The following is a 23547-nucleotide window of genomic DNA, read 5'->3' as shown; positions in this document are numbered from 1 at the left end:
AACCACCCGAGCCACTGCCTGTTCACCCCGCTATCATCCAGAAGGCGAGGTCAGTACAGGTGCATCAAAGCTGGGACCGAGAGACTGAAAAACAGCTTCTATCTCAAGGCCATCAGACTGTTAAACAGCCACCACTAACACTGAGTGGCTGCTGCCAACACACTGACACTGACTCAACTCCAGCCACTTTAATAATGGGAATTGATGGGAAATTATGTAAATATATCACTAGCCACTTTAAACAATGCTACCTTATATAATGTTACTTACCCTACATTATTCATCTCATATGCATACGTATATACTGTACTCTATATCATCGACTGTATCCTTATGTAATACATGTATCACTAGCCACTTTAAACTATGCCACTTTGTTTACATACTCATCTCATTTGTACATACTGTACTCGATACCATCTACTGTATCTTGCCTATGCTGCTCTGTACCATCACTCATTCATATATCCTTATGTACATATTCTTTATCCCCTTACACTCTGTACAAGACAGTAGTTTTGGAATTGTTAGTTAGATTACTTGTCATTACTGCACTCGCATTAACATCTGCTAACCATGTGTATGTGACAAATAAAATTTGATTTGATTTGACCTTCTGCACACATCAACAACTGACACCCACGAAGCATCGTTACCCATCGCTCCACAAAAGCTGCGGCCCATGCAGAGAAAGGGGAACCACTACTTCAAGGTCTCAGAGCAAGTGACGTCACTGATTGAAACGCTATTTAGCGCACACCGCTAACTAAGCTAGCCGTTTCACATCCGTTACACCTAGTTAAATAAAAAATTTTTTTTATTTTTTTATCTGAGTTAGTTTGACATCCAGGCCAATTGGGGCATTGTGGGTATTCTCCATATTGCATTAGTCCGATTGGTAGAACTCTTCCCACTGAAACATACTAATAATTATTCCGTAGTAGCAGATGTGCTGAGTTTTTTTTAGACCATTTTTCTGTTCAATAGGCTACGCCGTGTACAGCTAATGTAACCTACCAAAATAAAAATATGTGTCCATACTGTTCATTTATTTTCTTAGTGTCTCACAGAATTCCTTTTCGAGGTTTGGGTGGTCACTTTAAAATATGGATTTTGTGTTCACATTTTTGAAGTTGTAGCTTATTTCTGACACCCAGGTTTTTGAACATTTTTTTTTTTAAAGTTTGCTGGTTATTTAGCAACGTCCAAAATCTTCTGGGTCGCATTTTTACAGCAATGCTAGTGGAAACGGAATCAGCTAGTGGTGCGTTCAAAAGCATGGGGCAAATGAAGGAAAGCAGCTCTTTTATTTCAAAAACACTGAAGACAAAAACAACTACCTCTGTCATGTACTGAGTAAGGAGACCAACTGACATTTACATTTGTATGCCATTTGGATTTGGGATGGTCAGTCAATGTTTTCACTTTCAATATTAAGAATAGTCTGTTCATAGTCTTGTCAACAATGAGCACTTTTATGTATACTGTGAGGTTAACAGTTTATATTATTTACAGTATAGTGTCCTTAAATGCTGTGAGAATTGGTTTGATACCAAGGCAATTGATACCAAGACAAACCCTGTCTAATCATATGATACTGAATTTAATTGAAAAATTTGTCAACAGTGATAAACTAAAATTCATACTGATTAAGCCTACATGACTTGTAGCTTGTTTCTAATCACACAGCATGCCACATACTGTACATTGGGTCACTCCAGATGCATCATGGTGAAAAATACTGAATGAAATCTGCAATTTGAGGATATCAACATACAAGGCCAATCAAAAGACCTTAAATTTGCCAACAGGTTTATCTATGTACAGGTAAGATGAGTTTTTATACAGCTAATTTAAACACTTCTCTCACCATTCCCTCGACTACAGCAGTTGCAACTTCTCTCAAACTCTTAAAAACACCTATTCAATTGATATTTGTGAGAGAAGAGTTTGTGCACAGTACAAAAAAAATCAAAGGAAAATCTATTTCACTGAAGCAGTAGCGATGGAAGGACAAGCAAATGGTGCCCCAGTCATTACCATAGAGCGATGAACAACACCCATTACAGAGGGAGGGAAATCATTTTCTTTGTGGTGAAATGTTCATTGTCTAGTTCAATGGAGTGATAAGTAAAAGGGTCACTAAATGCTTTTCTACCACAGAGGATGTTTTACATATCAGGGTACTGACTTAAAATAACCAACCTGACGATTATGGCGACAGTGCATATAGTCAGTCACCTTAGTATTTACACACAAACATAATGCGTCTAACATGCATTTGAAGTCATTTGCAAAGACATCTATTTGAACACTTATTTTGCATCGTACTTGTTGACCTAGCGTTCAAGATTTCAATCAAGTTTCAAGTGATCCACAATCCGTGTCGTTCCACCCTTTTCCATCTCATAAATTTATATTGTATGTCGCATGACCACACAACGGTTCAGTTATGATGGGAATTTGAGAGAATACACTGATTATAGTGTCCGTAATTCAGTAGTGTAAGCCTCTAGGACTGCTCATAGATAAGCAACTGCTCAGCATTTCATTTCTATGCATCTCTGTAATAGTTGGCTCAAACTCATACAGCATCTGTAATTGGGCCCTGTTCGCTTTGCAGTTTTTAGTTGGTGTTGAAATCAAAAACGTACTTCAACAATTAAAGCTTTGTGCGGCAGGAACACAGAATCAATATTAATTCATGCTGATGTCAAACATGAGCTGCTGTTATTTAAATCCAATTAAATAAATAAGGTTGGCTTTCCCAAGCGTTCTAAAAGACAGTCAGCGTGTCATTAGCAGTTTCTTGTCGTTGGCTGCAGCATATTAAACTGATGCTCTGTATCACAGAACATAAATATATAAAGATGGTAACTGCTTAGATCCATGGTCCGTAGACTAGTAGCCTGTGTTCAGTCCCATGTTGTTCAATGTTCATTAGGCTTTGCAATTGAATTTTTAAAAAGATGTTTCGCAACAAAATGAACATTTCTTATTGGACAAAGTCCAGGTAGTCCCGCCCTGTTTGTCTACTTTTCCTGTTTGGTGCCTAATGAACCCTGGCCCTTCTTCCTCCCACAGAAAAGTACCTAACTTCCTTCTGTCTCTCAGAGAAATGTCTTGTAAGCACATCGACGGCACTAGCTTCTGCGAAGGCAAACGAGTTTATGGTTGTTGAATTTACTCTAATCCTGGAAACCATGGTGATGATGAATGATTGACAGCAGCGGCCCACCATTGTCAGCTTCCCTAAAAGGCTGAGCAGGAGTCAGAGGACGAGACAGGTAGCAGACTCCATCACTCACTTAGCAGGGTAACACCACGTTAACAGGCCATCACGGACAACTGTCGTGGGAAGAAAAGAGATACATGTATTCGAGGAGAAACTGTAAAATGTTCATGTAAATCATCATTTGAGAGGATGCGGTACTCACTGTGGGGAGTGTACTCACTGTGGGGAGTGTACTCACTGCTAAACCAGCCCGTCGTACAGCGATAGAGCCTGGACGATGGACGGGTCTGCTTTGGAGCCCTCCTGGAATTCCTTCAGGGTCAACAATCCGTCTGCGTTCTGAAAAACGACAAATCCTCACATTTGAATAATACTTTATTACATATTACCAAATGGATAATGGCTGGACTGCTGTTCAATATTTAAACCAGTAGAGGGCACTCTTCGTCAGTCTCAGCATAGTGTATAACAGCCTATTTAATGCACCCTTATACAACCCAATCAGTCAGCGTTGGTCTGGCCCAGTTCCGAATGCCTCTTGAGAGAGTATCTAACTCTCCATTGGGTTTGATAAGGAGTCTCTCTGACAAAAAGCCTCGGGGCTTGGGCTAGCTAGTGTCTCCTTGAGGGGGGCATCAGAGTTTTCCGACTGAAAACAGGCCTTCTATGTGAGCAGTGCCAGCCGCACAGGGCACATGTATCCTACTGAGGAGGCTAGGAAGATACATTGGAACCATTGGCCTATCTTTCACATGCATTAGACAGGTGTGTGTGATTGGTTTACTCTACCTTGTCCATCATGGCAAAGATTCGGTCCACTCTTTTCTCTGGTGTGTTTTCTTCCTCAGGCAATTCCACCGTGTTCCCCTTTTTGTGACCAAATGTTACATTTTATTTGATTTAACATATGCATGGTAACACAGACAACAGACAACCCCCCCCCCCCCCCCCACAGGCCCTCGTTTACAGAAAATATCACAAATTGCAGGTCATAACAATTGTATTTTTTTAACAACAGAAGTTAATAACTCTACATTTGCCTCTTTAGCACCATGCATGCAGGACACAGAAAGATCCAGTTTGCAATGTTCAGAAATGAAAGCACACATTGACATAATGGCAGAGAGTAAAGTTCCTGCCAACGTAAAGCAATCATTTTTTGCGCTGCTGTAATTCTGGCAAGACATATTCGCTTTTCACAAACAGTAAGAGCCACGGAAGAACAGTGATTGACAGTAGTGGTGTTGGTGAAAAGGGAATATTTTTTTGCAACAATGGTGGATAAAGACATCAAAACCTGATTCGAAAATGAGGAGACCTCTGGACATTCATGAAACCATATGCAAAAAAGTGCCTTGGGGACCATGGGGGAAAGAGCAAACAATTTGGTACGGGAATTATTTTAATTTGACATATTTTACGTGGTGTGGTGTATAGTCGATGTATGAAATAAAAATCGGTCATCTGATGATTGTGATTTCTTGATGATAATGAGATGTTGGAACAGACCGAGCAGCAGTTGATGGCAGTCTGGTAAGGATAGAGCCCTACACCATTGTGTGTTAAGGGATAGAGGTTTATTTGCAGCTGTCAGAAAGTATGTATATAATTTATAGACTAAGGCTGGGATTCAATCCGATCAGAGGAAGAGCTGTGTTATAGAACGCTTGACATTTTAAAGGTAGTCCTAATTTCCAATTGAGCCGACGTATGCAGCATTTACCTGAATGTATTCTCCGCAAATCCGGGAACATTGCCTTTAAAAGGTGCATAATTGACAAAGTGAGATCGAACTGAATCCAATGAGCAGTTGATCAAGCATCGTTTTTTGTTACAGGATTCGTAGTTAGCTCTGTTCCCCATGGTGCACCATAAGCCCGGAGCGCTGCCCATAGCTGCAAATAAACAAAAAGAGGTCCCTGGTAAATTATGTTGACGTTGTACCCACCGTGTTCCCCTGTACGCGCGGCTGCGCGCAATCAAACAAACACACACACACACACAAATGCCTGTTACCTGCATGAAATTACGGAATATTTATTTAAATGCTAAACACTACACGGGACAAGGTATCATCTAAACTGTCTCAAAATGGCTCACTTAAGAGCAACAACCAGACGTTCCCATTGAAATGTTGAAATACTGATTATGATGCTCCGTACCCATCAACTAAATTACGAGAATAGATCAAAGCTGAATATTTGATGTTGAGACAACTGAGGAAGAACTTACCACCATCTGGTAAATGGCGTCCACAATATTCAGCATCTCGTCCCGAGTTATGTAACCGTCGTTATCCAGGTCGTAAAGCTTGAAGGCCCCTGCAAAAGCCATAAACAGCACATGGAGGAAACCTTTTTTTTAACCCCGTTTTTCTCCCCAGTTTCGTGGTATCCAATTGGTAGTTACAGTCTTGTCTCATCGCTGCAACTCCCTTACAGACTCGGCAAACGGTAGAGAGCTGTGTATCCCCCAAAACACAACCCAGCACTGCCTCTTGACACAATTCCCACTTAACCCGGAAGCCAGCCGCACCAATGTGTCAGAGGAAACACATTGCACCTGGCGACCGCGTACGGCACACGGCCCACCACAGGAGTCACTAGTGCACGATGGGACGAGAACATCCCTGCCGGCCAAACCCTCCCCTAACCCGGACGACATTGGGCCAATTGTGCGCCGCCCCATGGGTCTCCCGGTCGCGGCTGGCTGCGACAGAGCCTGGACTCAAACCCAGAATCTAGTGGCACAGCGATGCAGTGTCTTAGACCACTGCGCCACTCGGGAGGCCCAGAGGAAACTTGTTATATATTCCTTAGGACTGCTAATATATACAGTAAGTGACACCTAATTTCACTACGATTGAAATGCATTCTAATACCTCTCTACCTGTTAGCCAATTACTGCATCAACAACTGTCAGCAGTTGATCAACTCCTGCTAATGACCTGAGGCGTGCAGGGGTGTGGGTGACAGTATCAGCATGTGTGAAACAGGGTGTGTGTCAGTATATCTCGACACTGCATTTATAGCGTTTATTCCTGTTATCCCTGCCGTTCATCTACAACGACAGCTGTGACCACATACAGGCGTCTGGGAAGATTAGAGATCACCTTGTTGATGCAGGAGCCAACATGACTAGGTCAAAGGTCAGTGTGAGAAAATGGTAATGCAAAGCAGTGAGAGAATGGGATAGGGAGAGAGAAAGCGTGTGAATTGGTGTGTTATTTTTAATGCTGTGGCTGACTGGGTTTGAACCTGGGTCGACTGCGCGCCTCAAGACTGTGCTAGCCTGCTGAGCTAAAGCTTAGGCCCTAGGATATTTTCTCCAGGCTTACATCTGAGCTTCTCGTCCAGGGTCCCTCTGGAGGTGACCGACAGGGCCTGGATGAACTCGGCAAACTCAATACGTCCATCCTGCAGAGAAACAGAAGGAAAGAGGCAGATAAAGAGTTCGTACAAGAAAAGTGGAGGGAAGGAGAGAGACCGTGGAGGGAAGAAGTAGGGGAGCTCAGGGTGCACCCTCCCTCCAAAAAAAACACAATGAAATTGTTCAAAAAGTAGTATACTGGGTCTTTAATAGTCCTGTTTAGTGGACCGATATAACCCCCCCCCTAATAATCGACCAGACACAGAAACAGGCTATAGTGAGAGAGACCAACCATTCAATCTCTAGGAAAGAACTAAAGTCTGGCTTCTCAATGGAAATGACTGTAGACTGAGAGGTCTCTTAAAGCAAGCAAAAAATGTTTAAGCCATTTAGCAAACGCTTTTATCCAAAGAGACTTAGTCTTGCGTGCATACAGCATTTACTTTTGGGTGGTCCCAGGAATCAAACCCATAGTGCAAGCGGCATGCTCAACCAACTGCGCTACAGAGGACCAGTACATTAGCCATGACATAAACATTTCAGTTATGCAATGGAACCCAATCCAAGCATTTTATAAGGGATGTTAAGTGATGTCTTTTCATACACTAAGCCAGTAAGGATGTTAATTGGTTTACTGTTGTCCTAGTTTCTAAGAAAATAAAGTGAACATAAATGCGTTCCGCAGGCAGCCTGTTACCTTGTTCTCGTCAAACACATTGAAAACGAAGCTGGCGAACTTGGTGGGGTCACCGAAGGGGAAGAATTGCTTGTAGATCTTCTGGAAGCCAGCTGAATCCAACTGACCACTAGGACAGTCCTTAATAAAACCCTTATACCTGGGGGTGGATGGAGGGAGGAATGAGGAAAGGAAGAAGAGGGGAGGGAGGAGAGAAAAGAGAGAGGTGGTGAGCGGTGAATCGATGAATGGAACAATTACTGCATTCAGTGTGACTGATGAAACTCATTCCTAAAGTAAGGATCCCTGAGGCCTGCTAGAAAGATCGGATAAAGAACGTCCTGCTATCAAGTAGCACAATGATAAGACTGTTGTCTGCATGAAAAGAGGCATAATAAAAAAATCAAATATCCCAAAAATATTTGATATTTTGAATTTTTCTGAAATTCACTACGAAGAAATAGCATTTAAAATAAAATGATTAAAGAAATACTGAGAACATTCAGTGGTTCTCAATCCTGGGCCTGGGGACCCTAGTGATTCACATGATTAAAATCAACAACTCCTCATCAGGCTTTGATGATTTGAATCAGGTGTGTAGTGCGAGGGCAAAAACAAAAATGTGCACCCCTTTGGGTCCCCAGGCCCAGGATTGAGAACCACTGCTCTAGCATGATACTGAGCCTTTTTCTAAAATGTTTTATGAGATTGGAGAACACATTGGGAGGGATCTTAGACCATTCCTCCATCCAGAATACTTTCAGATCCTTCATCGTTTGTTTGTTCTTATGGACTGTCCTCCTCAATTCAAACCACAGGTTTTCAATGGGGTTCAAGTCCAGAGACTGATATGGCCATTGCAAAATGCAGATTTTATGGTCAATTAACAATTTCTTTGTGGATTTTGATTGGTGCTTGGGGTTATTATCTTGCTGGTAGTTTCAGCCTCCTCGCAAAGGCAACCAGGTTTTGGGCTAAAATGTCCTGGTACTTGGTAAAGTCCATTGTGCTGTTGACCTTAACAAGGACCCCAGAACCAGTGGATGCAAAATAGCCCCATTACATCAAAGATCCCCCACCATATTTTTTTAGAATTTTAATTTCCCCCCCTTTTTCTCCCCAATTTCATGGTATCCAATTGTTAGTAGTTACTATCTTGTCTCATCGCTACAACTCCGTACGGGCTCGGGAGAGACGAAGGTCGAAAGCCATGCCAGCCGCACCAATGTGTCGGAGGAAACACCGTGCACCTGGTGACCTGGTTAGCGCGCACTGTACCCGGCCCGCCACAGGAGTTGCTAGTGCACGATGAGACAATGATATCCCTACTGGCCAAACAGGACGACGCTAGGCCAATTGTGCGTCGCCCCATGTTTTCTGCCCCATGTTTTCTGCCCCATGTTTCTGAAGCCATTGGAAAGAGACAACACACCCACACACAAACTTCTCTGCCCGCCACCAACCACAATACCCTGCCGATCCCTATTTTGCCTCGCTTGTCTTTGAAGTGATTTTGCATCACCCCGTGCTGTGAAGTCAGTGCTGGAAGAAGAAGACTCTCACCCAAAGCGTTTACAGTGCTAGCGGCCGGCTGCGACAGAGCCTGGGCTCGAACCTAGAGTGAGGTACTTTTCTGCATAAGCTTCTATTTTTCAACGCCAAACCCACCACTGGTGTGCTTGGCCAAAGAGCTCTATGTTCATGTCACCCTTGCACTGGTTCTAAGCCAAGTGCCAATGCCGTTGATCAAACTTTCCTTACTGCTACTCAAACAAAACTACCCCCAGCCTTGAGAAAGACCAGTCTTTCATCCAAAACCACACTGTTCAGTTCTTTTACTTTCCCACACTGTATCTGAACGAGGAAGAGATGAGGGACTGACACTGCTCCCACACAAGGGTGTAAGCAGTAGGCTCACTAGTGGATGACAGCGACAGCCCCTGTTTTATTACCGTTTGATGTGTTGTTTGCCTACTCGGCAGACAGAACGATCCCCTGGCATTGTGATTTGTAATCTCTCGCTCGGCTCTATTCATGTCAGCTAGCTAGCACTGTAAACGCTTTGGGTGAGAGTCTTCTTCTTCCAGCACTGACTTCACAGCACAGGGTGATGCAAATCACTTCAAAGACAAGCGAGGCAAAATAGGGATCGGCAGGGTATTGTGGTTGGTGGCAGGCCGAGAAGTTTGTGTGTGGGTGTGTTGTCTCTTTCCAATGGCTTCCTCTCACAGTATGATCTGTGAGTTGAGATAGAAGCTCTCGTAGGCCTTTTTGCAGCTATAGACAGAGACAAACACATTTCAGTCTAGCCCAACTCACAAAGATATGACTGGGGACAGGGGCATGAATGGGTACTGGGGACAGGGGCATGCCTGGGGACAGGGGCGGGACTGGGGCATGAGTGGGGACTGGGGCATGACTGGGGACAGGGGCATGATTGGGGACAGGGGCATGACTGGGGACGGGGGCATGACTGGGGCATGACTGGGGACGGGGCATGACTGGGACTGGGGCATGACTGGGGACAGGGGCATGATTGGGGACAGGGGCATGATTGGGGACTGGGGCATGACTGGGGACGGGGGCATGACTGGGGCATGACTGGGGATGGGGCATGAGTGGGGACTGGGGACAGGGGCATGACTGGGACAGGGGCATGACTGGGGACTGGGGCATGACTGGGGATGGGGGCATGACTGGGGATGGGGCATGACTGGGACTGGGGCATGACTGGGGACAGGGGCATGACTGGGGACGGGGGCATGACCGGGGATGGGGCATGACTGGGACTGGGGCATGACTGGGGACAGGGGCATGACTGGGGATGGGGGCATGACCGGGGATGGGGGCATGAGTTGGGATGGGGGCATGCCTGGGGATGGGGGCATGAGTTGGGATGGGGGCATGCCTGGGGATGGGGGCATGAGTTGGGATGGGGGCATGCCTGGGGATGGGGGCATGAGTTGGGATGGGGGCATGCCTGGGGATGGGGGCATGAGTGGGGACTGGGAAGCATCAGAGTAAAAGCTGTGAGGGGTCATTTTCTCTCTCCTTCTCCTTCTGACTGCTCTTCCTTCTTTGAGTCTACATGTCATGTTGTTCAGTAACATGTCTCTCCGCGGTTCTCGATAAGTTTCTTATCAGAGTGGGAACTCGACCCAGTGTCAACAGCTCTCCATCTGTGGTGTGTACGGGGAGCCACAAGAGGGGGAGCCACGGAACTTGGCACAGAAAGGTTATGAGGTCAAAATAACCTAGCACTGGTCTGAGGTGATGCGTTGTGACAGAAACGTCCTTTGTTTTGATTGGCTATGGCGAACATAAATGTTTAGCTGCTTTTGCGACACCACATCTCTTATATTCTGCTCTTATGGCCAGTTTCAACGCATTGCAGGTGTCTGTAAACTTCACTCAATACTCGTTGATATTTTTACCTATTTAAGTTGTCCTACGGCCAATCGTGCATGTTTTTTTTTTTTAAACAGTGAGTTCTGCCTAAATATAGTAATGAATCTGGCGACCGGCAAAACGGGTAACCAATCGGAAGCTGGCCGCAACATCAGAACACGGCACCACCTTCGTAACCCCAGAGACTAGCCAGAGGTTATAATGACTATGAGGAGATAACAACAGGGTTGTATACGGCTACCAAGGCAGCAGCTTCTCAGGGTGTGGACCTCTGGCTACAGGCTGAGGGCCAGGCTGGTCTAGCGAGGTTATGTCTGCAGCTGCCACAACTAGTGGCGGTGCCAGCAAAATCTCAGGCAGGAGAGCTGTGCCACTGGGCTCTGTTGTGGTACCTGGCCCACGTACATATGTGTGTGGCCTGACACCTCAGCCAACACACTGAGTCTGGGCACAGAGCCTGGCCAGCCCACCACCATTCCTCAGAGGATGGCCAATGATAGATTGTTTTCATCAAGCCCTTTTCACTAGGCTACACAGTGTTCTTTTGAAACACGGCAGCCATTTTGTGCCCGAGCGCTCACCACACTTTCTAGTGGAGGAGAAAGCAGTGATTTCGCAGGCACGGGATAGTTATAGGGCATTGCTACTACATTACTGTGACAGGCCAGGTATGAAATGTAGAAAGGACACCCATTGTCTTGAGATGTCACAGGATCTTTACCAACCACCTCAATTTAACGTTTCATTCGAAGGACGGTGTCTGTCCAAATTCAACTCGAGGCATCAGCTACAATACTTTGAAAGCTGTAACGCCTTACAAAGAGCCTTCTATTTCAAGATGTGGTTATGAAAGCCCGGTGATGCATTGGGTGTCCATGGTAACGAGGGCTGAACAGGAAGGTTGCTGTAACATAAACACTGTAGGAGTTTGCTGAAGTTTTTAGCGTTCCACAAATATGGTTGATGCAAAATCGACAAAACAGAGAGTGTCACTGAGTTCTGGTGCCGACTATAATGCCAGCTGACTCACCACCTACAGCTGTTGTGCCCTTGAGCAAGGCACTTAACCCCTAACCTGCTCCAGGGGTGCATTGCAGCTTTGCAGTTGAACCGGAGGTTTTCACAGATGGGTTGCAATGTTGTTGACTGAGGGTACACAAGTATAATGGAGCATTTGCAATACGGGGTTGACTTAGTTGTTAGCTGAGCCAATAAGAGGAACTTACCATTGTTGTACCTCTTTTTCTGTGACTGCAGACAGAAAACAGAGAAAAGGAGATTGTTAGAAGAAAAACAATTGACATAAAGACAACACACAAGACCGACAGGAGGTTTTCACTGAAGGCTGCTTCATATGTTATTCAGTCGCTGAAATAACTTACATCTGCTGGGAGTGAAATGCTGTGTGTAACCCTGCTCATCTTAATAATTTAAAGATAATATATAAACATAAAAAGCCAAAATAAAAGGTAGAGAATGTATGAATAATGAAACCCCCCTATGGAGTGATTTTAGTGCCAACAGAAAGTCTATTTCTTAACACAAATTCAAAATGAAGAAATTCAGATTTGATTTCTGGTGCAACTAATATAACTCCATACTATACCATCCATACATACATACCATCCATACATCTCTATACCATCCATACATCTCTATACCATCCATACATACATACCATCCATACATCTCTATACCATCCATACATCTCTATACCATCCATACATACATACCATCCATACATCTCTATACCATCCATACATCTCTATACCATCCATACATACATACCATCCATACATCTCTATACCATCCATACATACATACCATCCATACATCTCTATACCATCCATACATCTCTATACCATCCATACATCTCTATACCATCCATACATACATACCATCCATACATCTCTATACCATCTATACATACATACCATCCATACATCTCTATACCATCCATACATACATACCATCCATACATCTCTATACCATCCATACATCTCTATACCATCCATACATCTCTATACCATCCATACATACATACCATCCATACATACATACCATCCATACATACATACCATCCATACATCTCTATACCATCCATACATACATACCATCCATACATCTCTATACCATCCATACATCTCTATACCATCCATACATACATACCATCCATACATCTCTATACCATCCATACATCTCTATACCATCCATACATACATACCATCCATACATCTCTATACCATCCATACATACATACCATCCATACATCTCTATACCATCCATACATCTCTATACCATCCATACATACATACCATCCATACATCTCTATACCATCCATACATCTCTATACCATCCATACATACATACCATCCATACATCTCTATACCATCCATACATCTCTATACCATCCATACATCTCTATACCATCCATACATCTCTATACCATCCATACATACATACCATCCATACATCTCTATACCATCCTGGTTTACCATAGCTGTGTTTCCCCCCTATAAGAACGAACATCAATACATCATAAATGTTAACACCATGTGCACTGTCAACAAGTGTATATTCTGTTATTATTCTGTTATTACTCCAGATATCAGCGTGCACCAATTGTATTTATCAGGAGTCAACTGCATTTGTTAAAACATAGGTATTTTCTGACATACTATTAGTTCCTGACAAATGGCGAAGCAACAGCACCACAAGTCCACTATTTGGATGGGCTTGCACGGGCCTCCATCACCATTCTGTTGACAGCACAGGCAGCTGTCACGCCCTGACCATAGAGCTTTTATTTTCTATGTTGGTTAGGTTGGGGTGTGATTTAAGGGTGGGTTATCTAGGTGAATTATATTTCTATGTTGGCCTAGTATGGTTCCCAATCAGAGGCAGCTGTTTATCGTTGTCTCTGATTGGGGATCATATTTAGGTAGCCGTTTTCCCATTGTGCTTTGTGGGATCTTGTCTATGTATAGTTGCCTGTGAGTATTATATTAGCGTCACGTTTCGTTTGTTCGTTTTGTTGTTTTGTTCTATAAAGTTTTCTATTCCAAAATAAAGGATGGAAACATACCACGCTGCATCTTGGTCCACTTCTTATAACGATCGTGACAGAAGATCCCACCACAAACGGACCAAACAGTGTGGCCAGGAGGAGAAGACATCCTGGACTTGGGAGGAGATAATGGCAGGAGACGAAAGCCTTCCATGGAAGCAGACACAGGAGGATCAACGGCGACTCCGAAGTTCATGACCACGACGGAAGCCCCAGAGGCAGCACCCAATTTTTTGGGGGGGATGGGGCACACGGGTTGGTTGGCGGGGCACACGGGTTGGTTGGCGGAGCCGAGGGGCGAGTCTGAGAGCAAAGAGGAATATTGGGATAGACTGAGCGAGGAGTATTGTGAGATAGTTGAGGGGAGTGATGAGGTAGAGTGGATGTTTTGGTGTCTGGAGCAAGACAGTCGCCGTGAGTAGCGTGGGACCAGTCAGGGACCAGTTTTGCGGAGATACGCAATGTGTCTCCAGTGCGCATCCACAGCCCGGTGCGTTCTGTGCCAGCTCCTCGCACTTCCCGTGCGAAAGTGAGCATCCAGCCAGGATGGGCTGTGTTGGCTCAGCGCTCCTGGTCTCCAGTACGTCTCCTTGGTTCAGGATATCCTGTGCCTGCTCTATGCACTGTGTCGCCAGTGCGCCTTCACAGCCCAGTGCGTCCTGTGCCAGCGCTCCGCACTTGCCGGGCTAAAGTGAGCATCCAGCCAGGACGCGTTGTGCCAGCTCTACGCTCCAGACCTCCAGTGCGCCTCCACGGCCCAGTATATCCTGCGCCGGCCATACGTACTGTGTCTCCAGTGCGCCTCCACAGTCCAGTACGTCCTGTGCCTCCTCCCCGCACTCGCCATGAGGTGCGTGTCATCAGCCCGGTGCCACCTATACTGGTCCCACACATCAGGCCTTCAGTGCACCTCCACAGTCCAGCACTTCCGGGGACAGTTTCCAGTCCAGAGCTTCCGGCGACAGTTTCCAGTCCAGAGATACCGGCGACAGTTTCCAGTCCAGAGCTTCCGGCGACAGTTTCCAGTCCAGAGCTTCCAGCGACAGTTTCCAGTCCAGAGCTTCCGGCGACGTTTCACAGTCCGGAACCTGCAACGACGGTCCACGGTCCGGAACCTCCTACGACGGTCCACGGTCCGGAACCTCCTGAGACGGTCTACGGTCCGGAACCTCCTGAGACGGTCCGCGGTCCGGAACCTCCTGAGACGGTCCGCGGTCCGGAACCTCCTGAGACGGTCCGCGGTCCGGAACCTCCTGAGACGGTCCGCGGTCCGGAACCTCCTGAGACGGTCCGCGGTGCGGAACCTCCTGAGGCGGTCCGCGGTCCGGAATCTCCTGAGACGGTCCGCGGTCCGGAATCTCCCGAGACGGTCCGCGGTCCGGAACCTCCTGAGATGGTCCGCGGTCCGGAGCCTCCGGCGACAATCTACGGTCTGGAGTCCCCGGCAAAGAACCACGGTCCGGAGTCTCCGGCGACAATCTACGGTCTGGAGTCCCCGGCGACGATCTACAGTCTGGAGTCCCCGGCGAAGAACCACGGTCCGGAGTCCCCGGCGACGATCTACGGTCCGGAGTCCCCGGCGACGATCTACTGTCCAGTTCCTCTGGCGACGATCCACAGTCCGGTTCTTCCGGCAACGAGCCACGGTCCAGTTCCTCCGATGACGTGCCCACGAGCGGAGTGGGTACTTCGCCCTGCACCGGAGCTGCCCCCGACGTTAGATGCCCACCCGGACCCTCCCCTATTGAGTCAGGTTTTGCGGCCGGAGTCCACACCTTTGGGGGGGGTACTGTCACGCCCTGACCATAGAGAGCTTTCATTCTCTATGTTGGTTAGGTCGGGTGTGATTTAAGGGTGGGTTATCTAGGTGAATTATATTTCTATGTTGGCCTAGTATGGTTCCCAATCAGAGGCAGCTGTTTATCGTTGTCTCTGATTGGGGATCATATTTAGGTAGCCATTTTCCCATTGTGCTTTGTGGGATCTTGTCTATGTATAGTTGCCTGTGAGCATTATATTAGCGTCACGTTTCGTTTGTTCGTTTTGTTGTTTTCTATTCCAAAATAAAGGACGGAAACATACCACGCTGCATCTTGGTCTACTTCTTATAACGATCGTGACAGCAGCTTAGTGATGAAATCAACTTAATGGGCTGCCTCTGTTCTTCAGAAAGAGACAGATGCCAGTTTGCATAGCATCAGAGTGTTTAAAACTCAAGAGAGATATTGAGACAGCACTTGAGCTAATAGTGGATCAAGAACAGTGGAACAGGAACTTCATTGCCCCCTCCCCCAAAAAACAGAAAACCACTGCCATTGGATACACTACATTTCAAATGTGAACATTTCTGACATGATTTCATAGAGATGCGAGGCCTACCTTAAAATAACAGATCTCCATACTCCCTAATTTCCTTTACTCAGTCGTACGGGTGGAAGAAAAAAAACATCCAACTTCATTAAATAAAATCTACTACCTTGGATCCGGGGAAAAAAAGCCTTGTGGGCTCTCGGAAGCAATTCATCTCCATGGAAACCAGAGAACATATGCATACCAGGGGGAACGAAAGGTAGAGCTGTAGTAGACAATAAGAAATATTCTGACTGTGAGTGAGTGCCGAACGTATATGAGTGAGAGAGTATTGAGTGCAATTGGTGGCAGCAGTGGGATGTTATGCTGTTGTTAAACAATACTCACTGTTTATGGTCAAATATATATATACAGTGCCTTGCGAAAGTATTCGGCCCCCTTGAACTTTGCGACCTTTTGCCACATTTCAGGCTTCAAACATAAAGATATAAAACTGTATTCTTTTGTGAAGAACCAACAACAAGTGGGACACAATCATGAAGTGGAACGACATTTATTGGATATTTCAAACTTTTTTAACAAATCAAAAACTGAAAAATTGGGCGTGCAAAATTATTCAGCCCCTTTACTTTCAGTGCAGCAAACTCTCTCCAGAAGTTCATTGAGGATCTCTGAATGATCCAATGTTGACCTAAATGACTAATGATGATAAATACAATCCACCTGTGTGTAATCAAGTCTCCGTATAAATGCACCTGCACTGTGATAGTCTCAGAGGTCCGTTAAAAGCGCAGAGAGCATCATGAAGAACAAGGAACACACCAGGCAGGTCCGAGATACTGTTGTGAAGAAGTTTAAAGCCGGATTTGGATACAAAAACATTTCCCAAGCTTTAAACATCCCAAGGAGCACTGTGCAAGCGATAATATTGAAATGGAAGGAGTATCAGACCACTGCAAATCTACCAAGACCTGGCCGTCCCTCTAAACTTTCAGCTCATACAAGGAGAAGACTGATCAGAGATGCAGCCAAGAGGCCCATGATCACTCTGGATGAACTGCAGAGATCTACAGCTGAGGTGGGAGACTCTGTCCATAGGACAACAATCAGTCGTATATTGCACAAATCTGGCTTTTATGGAAGAGTGGCAAGAAGAAAGCCATTTCTTAAAGATATCCATAATAAGTGTTGTTTAAAGTTTGCCACAAGCCACCTGGTAGACACACCAAACATGTGGAAGAAGGTGCTCTGGTCAGATGAAACCAAAATTGAACTTTTTGGCAACAATGCAAGACGTTATGTTTGGCGTAAAAGCAACACAGCTCATCACCCTGAACACACCATCCCCACTGTCAAACATGGTGGTGGCAGCATCATGGTTTGGGCCTGCTTTTCTTCAGCAGGGACAGGGAAGATGGTTAAAATTGATGGGAAGATGGATGGAGCCAAATACAGGACCATTCTGGAAGAAAACCTGATGGAGTCTGCAAAAGACCTGAGACTGGGACGGAGATGTGTCTTCCAACAAGACAATGATCCAAAACATAAAGCAAAATCTACAATGGAATGGTTCAAAAATAAACATATCCAGGTGTTAGAATGGCCAAGTCAAAGTCCAGACCTGAATCCAATCGAGAATCTGTGGAAAGAAGTGAAAACTGCTGTTCACAAATGCTCTCCATCCAACCTCACTGAGCTCGAGCTGCTTTGCAAGGAGGAATGGGAAAAAAATTCAGTATCTCGATGTGCAAAACTGATAGAGACATACCCCAAGCGACTTACAGCTCTAATCGCAGCAAAAGGTGGCGCTACAAAGTATTAACTTAAGGGGGCTGAATAATTTTGCGCGCCCAATTTTTCAGTTTTTGATTTGTTAAAAAAGTTTGAAATATCCAATAAATGTCGTTCCACTTCATGATTGTGTCCCACTTGTTGTTGATTCTTCACAAAAAATACAGTTTTATATCTTTATGTTTGAAGCCTGAAATGTGGCAAAAGGTCGCAAAGTTCAAGGGGGCCGAATACTTTCGCAAGGCACTGTATATATATTCTACCTGCAACCAAAAAGGGTTCTTTTAGGTTCTAAATAGCTCCTTTTTTCCCTAAGAGTGTAGGAGGAGGAGAGTACTGGTAGGAGGAGAGTACTGGGAGGAGGAGAGTACTAGGAGGAGGAGAGTACTGGGAGGAGGAGAGTACTGGGAGGAGGAGAGTACTGGGAGGAGGAGAGTACTGGGAGGAGGAAAATAGGGGGAGGAGGAAGGGAAGAGGACAGTAGGGGGAAACAAAGAAAGAGGGAGGGTTTAAAAGGAGAAAAGATATGGAATGAGCCTCTCCAAGCGAAGGGCAGAGCAATAAGACGAGCTGCAGTCATGCTGAAAAGAAGAAGAGGACAGAGTGGAAGAGAGTATGGAGAGGAAGCAACAACAAAGAGGCAGACAGAGAAAAAGGGAAGAACAAAGGAAGAGCTAGATGGAAAGGGGAGAAGGGGAGTTAGAAGCAGGAAGGAGGACTAGACCTAGAACCTGCATAGTGCAGAGCTATCGAAAGCTTTGTGGATGAGTGTGTGCACGTGTGCATGGTATAGTGAGTTTGACTGTTGCTTGTGCTGATGGATTGAGGCAATATGATCCTTTGAGCCAATGTATGTGACTGTGTGTGTGCAGTATGGAGAGAATGTGTGTACTGTGTGTGTGCAGTATGGAGAGAGTGTGTGTACTGTGTGTGTGGGTGGGCGTGTTAATGGCTTTAGCGGAGGCTGGCTCTTAGAGCTATGCCAATGAGAACCTAATTATACCCTTCCATTTCTCAAGGAAAAACAATTACAGAGTAAAAAGAAACAGAGCAGAAAACAGGAGAAGCTTGCATAATCTGACAACAGCAAGATCATGCAAGGCTGCAAAAAAGGACTTTATAAATAACATTTGACTGATTTCAACAAGTCAACCAACTAAATCAGCTAACTCAAAACGCATTTACGCCAGCCCCCTAGGTTATCACCAGTAACCCTGCACATTGATTTGGTACTGACCCCAGGACCGAGTTTGGGAAACCCTAGACTAAATTACCTCAGTGAGAGATGTGTAGTAAACAAAAGCTGCTTTCTCGTCATTCCTTTTTGCATGCCCAGCCCTTTCCTCCTCAGGACTGAATAGACTTCCATGACACATTCACTCTCCAGAGTATATGAGAGCCATCTTAAGTGCTTCTCGTCATATCGCTATCACCCTGTATTAAAACTGAAACATTGACTGTGGTGAATGCTAATTGCTGAGGCAATGAGACTAAATGGAAGTGATCTCCCTGCGATGAAGTTGCATTCAGAACCAAAGAGTGATGTCTCAACCGCACCCTCTCCCCGACAGCACTTTAGGTTGGCACACATACTGCTATAATTAGGAAACGCGAGACCCCGTGTGAGAGCATGAAATTAGCCCGTTTGACATGCTCACTTCCCTTCTCAATGGGGGGCGTCTTCATCCACACATACACACACACACACTAGTTCACACACTACACCTCACCATGAAAGATGTATCTTGCCATTACACACATTCAAACACAGGAATATAATATTCTGATTTATTTCTGTGAAATCTCTTCTGAATTCTAAATAGTTAACAAATTATCAAGGCTGAGTAGAGAAGCTTAAATATGCACTATGCGGAAATCGCTCCTCCATTTCCTGGTTGCAAAAATGTGTATAGTTCGCTCAATTTAGAGAATCATTGTACCATCTAAACTGCTGTGAAATATCTTTTCCATAACCAAAGTCATTTTATTTTCAGCTGTTTGAAGCTGGTGTTAAAAACCTAATGTAAATGCAAAAATGAAATAACGGGAAGGATAGAAATAGTGCACAAAGAACAGATCTACCGTTTTTAGACTTTTATTTTTTATTTTTTCACCTTTATTTAACCAGAAAAGCTTCTTAGACTTGCTTTCAATGAGAATGACAGGTCTATATTATTGTCATCATTAACTATTTGGAGTTGACATTTATTACCAGACAATTACTGATGTACAGTATATGTCCTGCTGGTAGTGTTAGATATTAAAGCTGAAATATGTCCCTTTTTGTGCAACCCAACCAAATTCACATAGAAATGTGTGTTATATTTGATTTAAAAAGCACTTTTCATAACAACAACGATTATGGTGACATCCTTACCGCCCAATGTATTACTATTATCAGGTGAAATCGTTGCATACAGCACCTTTAAAGATGCACTATGCAGAAATCGCATCGTCATTTCCTGGTTCCTAAAATTAGAATAATTTGACTAATTTCAGTTTATGTGACAAAACAAGGAAGTATAGTGTAGAGCAGGGATCATCAACTAGATTCAGCTGCGGGCAATTTTTTTTCTTGAGCAAATGGTCGGGGGGCCGGAACATAATTACAAATAATTTGTAGACTGCAAATGAAGCGCAAGAAGCCCAAACAGATATAATATTGGAATAAAACATAATAATTTCAAACCTTACTTACGTTTGTTTATGATCATGTGTCTTTCTATTATTCGTGGAAATACATGGGAACAGATTTGCCAAATTAAAATCACTTGATGCTGGTTTCCTAGTGATTTTAACGTTTTTTATGTCCAACAATGAAAATTGAACAAACAAATATATATATATATATATATATTTATTTTATTTTGCTCAGAAAACTTAGGGCGCCTTTAAACTCATCTCTGGACCTCGAAACTGGTTCCACTGCATTTTTTCATTTTCCCCCTTTAATCAGGGACTGATTTGGATCTGGAACACCAGGTGTGTGCTATTAATTGGGGCGGCAGGTAGCCTAGTGGTTATAGCGTTGGACTAGCATTGAATCCCCGAGCTGACAAGGTTAAAAAATCTGTTGTTCTGCCCCTGAACAAGTTAACCCACTGTTCCTAGGCTGTCATTGAAAATAAGAATTTGTTGTTAACTGACTTGCATAGTTAAATAAAGACAAAAAAAATTAAGGTAGAACAGAAAACTAGCAGGCTCTGGACCTCGTAGGTTAAGAGTTGAATAACCCTGCTGTAGAGAATGATTGCATCTAAACAGCTCTTTAATAATGTGAAGCATAGAAATAGCGCACATAGGCCAGATATACTGCTTCTTAGACTTGCTTGCAATGAGAGTGACAGATCTATAACACACATTTCTGAATGAATTTGGTCAGGTCACCCAAAAAGTTACATATTGCAGCTTTAAATATTGTGTTTTTTCAGAAGATACAAAAGAAGGTAGCTTTTGAGAATTTCAGCCATCTCATTGAGTGTTCTTGACCAGAGAAACAGGGAGACATAACAGACATGGTAGTCGGCTTTTATCGTTATCCGCAAGAGTTTACCTTCACTCCGTGGGGGTGTTCCTCGAGGTCTGGTTCAACCTTTGACCCTGCTAAAGGTCAGAGTTTATCTCTGTTAGTATGGTGGTGATTGATAAATAAGCCACACACACTACTGTAGGGGAAAGCATTCCACTGACACCATGTAGACATATCTATAGCCTGTAAAGGTTTCTCAAAAGGACAGATACAGCTATTTAGTTATTGCTTTACTTGATTACATTTTAGCCTACTCTGATTTAGTGCAGCATATTATTTGGTCGACATTGTTCTAGAGCATGGCTTCATAATCTTCATTAGAAGTATTGCATCAAGCGCTAAGCGGATTTCGAGTGACTACTGAGTCTCTAACGTGTATTAGCACACCTGAGGGAAAGCCATTCAATCTGAGAGGAAGATGTACTACAATGGTTGCTGTGTCCATGTCTTCAAACCACATTACCGAATGGCTATCACCTTCCAAAGGCTGGACGACCAATTTACAACAGTGTAATAAACTGAAATACTTTTCAGATATTCAATATATATGATTTAATGAGTCTCTCTTTAGTTGGGGATTTGAGATTTGCTCGTTAACATCTTAATGTCCAAATGTTGTATGGCAGGAGTAGCTGAAAAGTTTACATAGCAAAGAAAGTTGCATAATTGTCTCCCACCATAGGATCGCCATTACAAATGTGTCTTTCTTTCTATTTATTTGGCTTTTGCATACAATTAATCACTATCCAAGACTTGGACAAAGCACCTTACCTGATGATCACTTGGCTGTCTCTCAACAACAGTGTGCTGATAGCCTGTTTTAAAGTCAAGGATCGCAACCAACGGGTAAGTCATGTCATTTTACCTAAGGCTCTATTGTAAAATGCTAGATTCATTTCAAGGAATCCTCTTCTGTAGCAATCAAATGTTAATGTTTTTTAAGGTTGGGCCATCAAAGACAGCACACACTACTAGTGGCGGTTGGAGAGGGAATAAGAAAGTCTAAAAATAAATTAGTGTTAAAAAAAAGGAAAACGGTCTGCTATATCAAGACAGACTGGCAGAAAAGAAAGGAAAGGGATAAATGAAAGGAGTCTAACTTAAAGATATAGAAAGAGAGTGCTATACTTACAGTAGGTTTTCCTGGTCAGCTCCTCCACCATTTCAGGCTTTAGTTTGCTGTTGGACTTCCCCATAGTTTAAGCATATGCCTTTAAGCCTTTCTCCACGTGCTTTAAAAGACTCCCAGTTCTGCCACCTTCATTACCATTTTAAAAAAATATATATATATAATCAAAAAAATACTTCTTGAAGTCTTGCTCTTCAAGTAGCAGACATAAAATTACGTGGAATTATAGAAAAAAAAGGGAAAAAACGATCAGGAAAAGGCAAAGAATACTATGAAAGAGCAGCAGTAGCGTTAGTCTCTCCTCTCGGCGTAGCAGGATGAGTCTGGAGAGAGGAGGGCTGTAGCCTGTAAACCACTCAGCCGTGTTACTCCTGCTTCCTGCAATCCTGGCTTGCTGCTGCTGGAACACCCTACTGGGAATAGGGTGGAAGAGAGGAGGGAGTGTGTGTATACAGTATGTGTGTGTGGCCAGCCGGGAATGTGTTGATACTGTTCACCCCTGGCAACAGGAGCCACTCCTCCTCATGTACTCTCTCTCTCTCTCTATATATACAGTGCCTTCAGAAAGTATTCACACCCCTTACTTTTTTTTTTGTTGTGTTACAAACTGGGATTCAAATGGATTTGTCATTTTTTGTCAACAATCTACACAAAATTATCTGTAATATCAAAAAGGAAGAAAAATTCTAACATTGTAAAAAAAAATGAAATAAAACACTAATATATATTGGTTAGATAAGTATTCAACCACCTGAGTCAATACATGTTAGAATCACCTTTGGCAATGATTACAGTCTTTCTGGGTAAGTCTAAGAGCTTTGCACACCTGGATTGTAAAATATTTGCACATTATTCTTGTTAAAATTCTTCTAGCTCTGTCAAGTTGGTTGTTGGTCATAGCTAGACAGCCATTTTCAAGTCTTGCCATCAATTTCAAGCCGATTTAAGTCCAAACTGTAACTAAGCCACTCAGGAACATTCAATGTTGACTTAGTAAGCAACTCCAGCGTATATTTGCCGTTGTCTTTTAGGT

General features: G+C 44.0%; 1 protein-coding gene across 5 annotated transcripts; it reads right to left on the bottom strand.

The window, feature by feature from the left end:
* Nucleotides 1-1288: 1288 nt before the first annotated feature.
* On the bottom strand, nucleotides 1289-22978 carry ncs1a (neuronal calcium sensor 1a). 5 transcript variants are annotated; one of them, XM_036976834.1, is made up of 9 exons: nucleotides 22518-22978; nucleotides 11915-11939; nucleotides 7302-7440; nucleotides 6573-6651; nucleotides 5468-5556; nucleotides 5184-5204; nucleotides 4025-4102; nucleotides 3474-3574; nucleotides 1289-3348 (listed from the first exon to the last, which is right to left on the bottom strand). In XM_036976834.1, the coding sequence occupies exons 1-8, from the start codon at nucleotides 22579-22581 to the stop codon at nucleotides 3476-3478; spliced, it is 594 nt and encodes a 197-aa protein (XP_036832729.1). In that variant the 5' UTR covers nucleotides 22582-22978; the 3' UTR covers nucleotides 1289-3348; nucleotides 3474-3475. The 5 variants fall into 5 exon arrangements, 4 of the variants coding, with proteins under 4 accessions (XP_036832729.1, XP_036832728.1, XP_036832727.1 ...); XM_036976833.1 differs by having other exon boundaries at nucleotides 3438-3574; nucleotides 22518-22977; XM_036976832.1 differs by having other exon boundaries at nucleotides 3456-3574; nucleotides 22518-22974.
* Between the last annotated feature and the right edge of the window lie 569 nt (nucleotides 22979-23547).

Source organism: Oncorhynchus mykiss, chromosome 5, assembly GCF_013265735.2.
Source record: "Oncorhynchus mykiss isolate Arlee chromosome 5, USDA_OmykA_1.1, whole genome shotgun sequence".
NCBI lineage: Eukaryota > Metazoa > Chordata > Actinopteri > Salmoniformes > Salmonidae > Oncorhynchus > Oncorhynchus mykiss.
This window is presented reverse-complemented; position numbering and strand designations above follow the sequence as displayed.

Coding starts and splice junctions, on each gene's coding strand:
- ncs1a (XM_036976834.1), bottom strand. CDS start 22,581: ATGGGGAAGTCCAACAGCAAACTAAAGCCTGAAATGGTGGAGGAGCTG. Junction 7,441..11,914: donor GAAAAAGAGGTACAACAATG/GTAAGTTCCTCT, acceptor ATCCACCCCCAG/GTATAAGGGTTTTATTAAGG. Junction 5,557..6,572: donor CCTGGACGAGAAGCTCAGAT/GTAAGCCTGGAG, acceptor TGGCTTTTGCAG/GGGCCTTCAAGCTTTACGAC.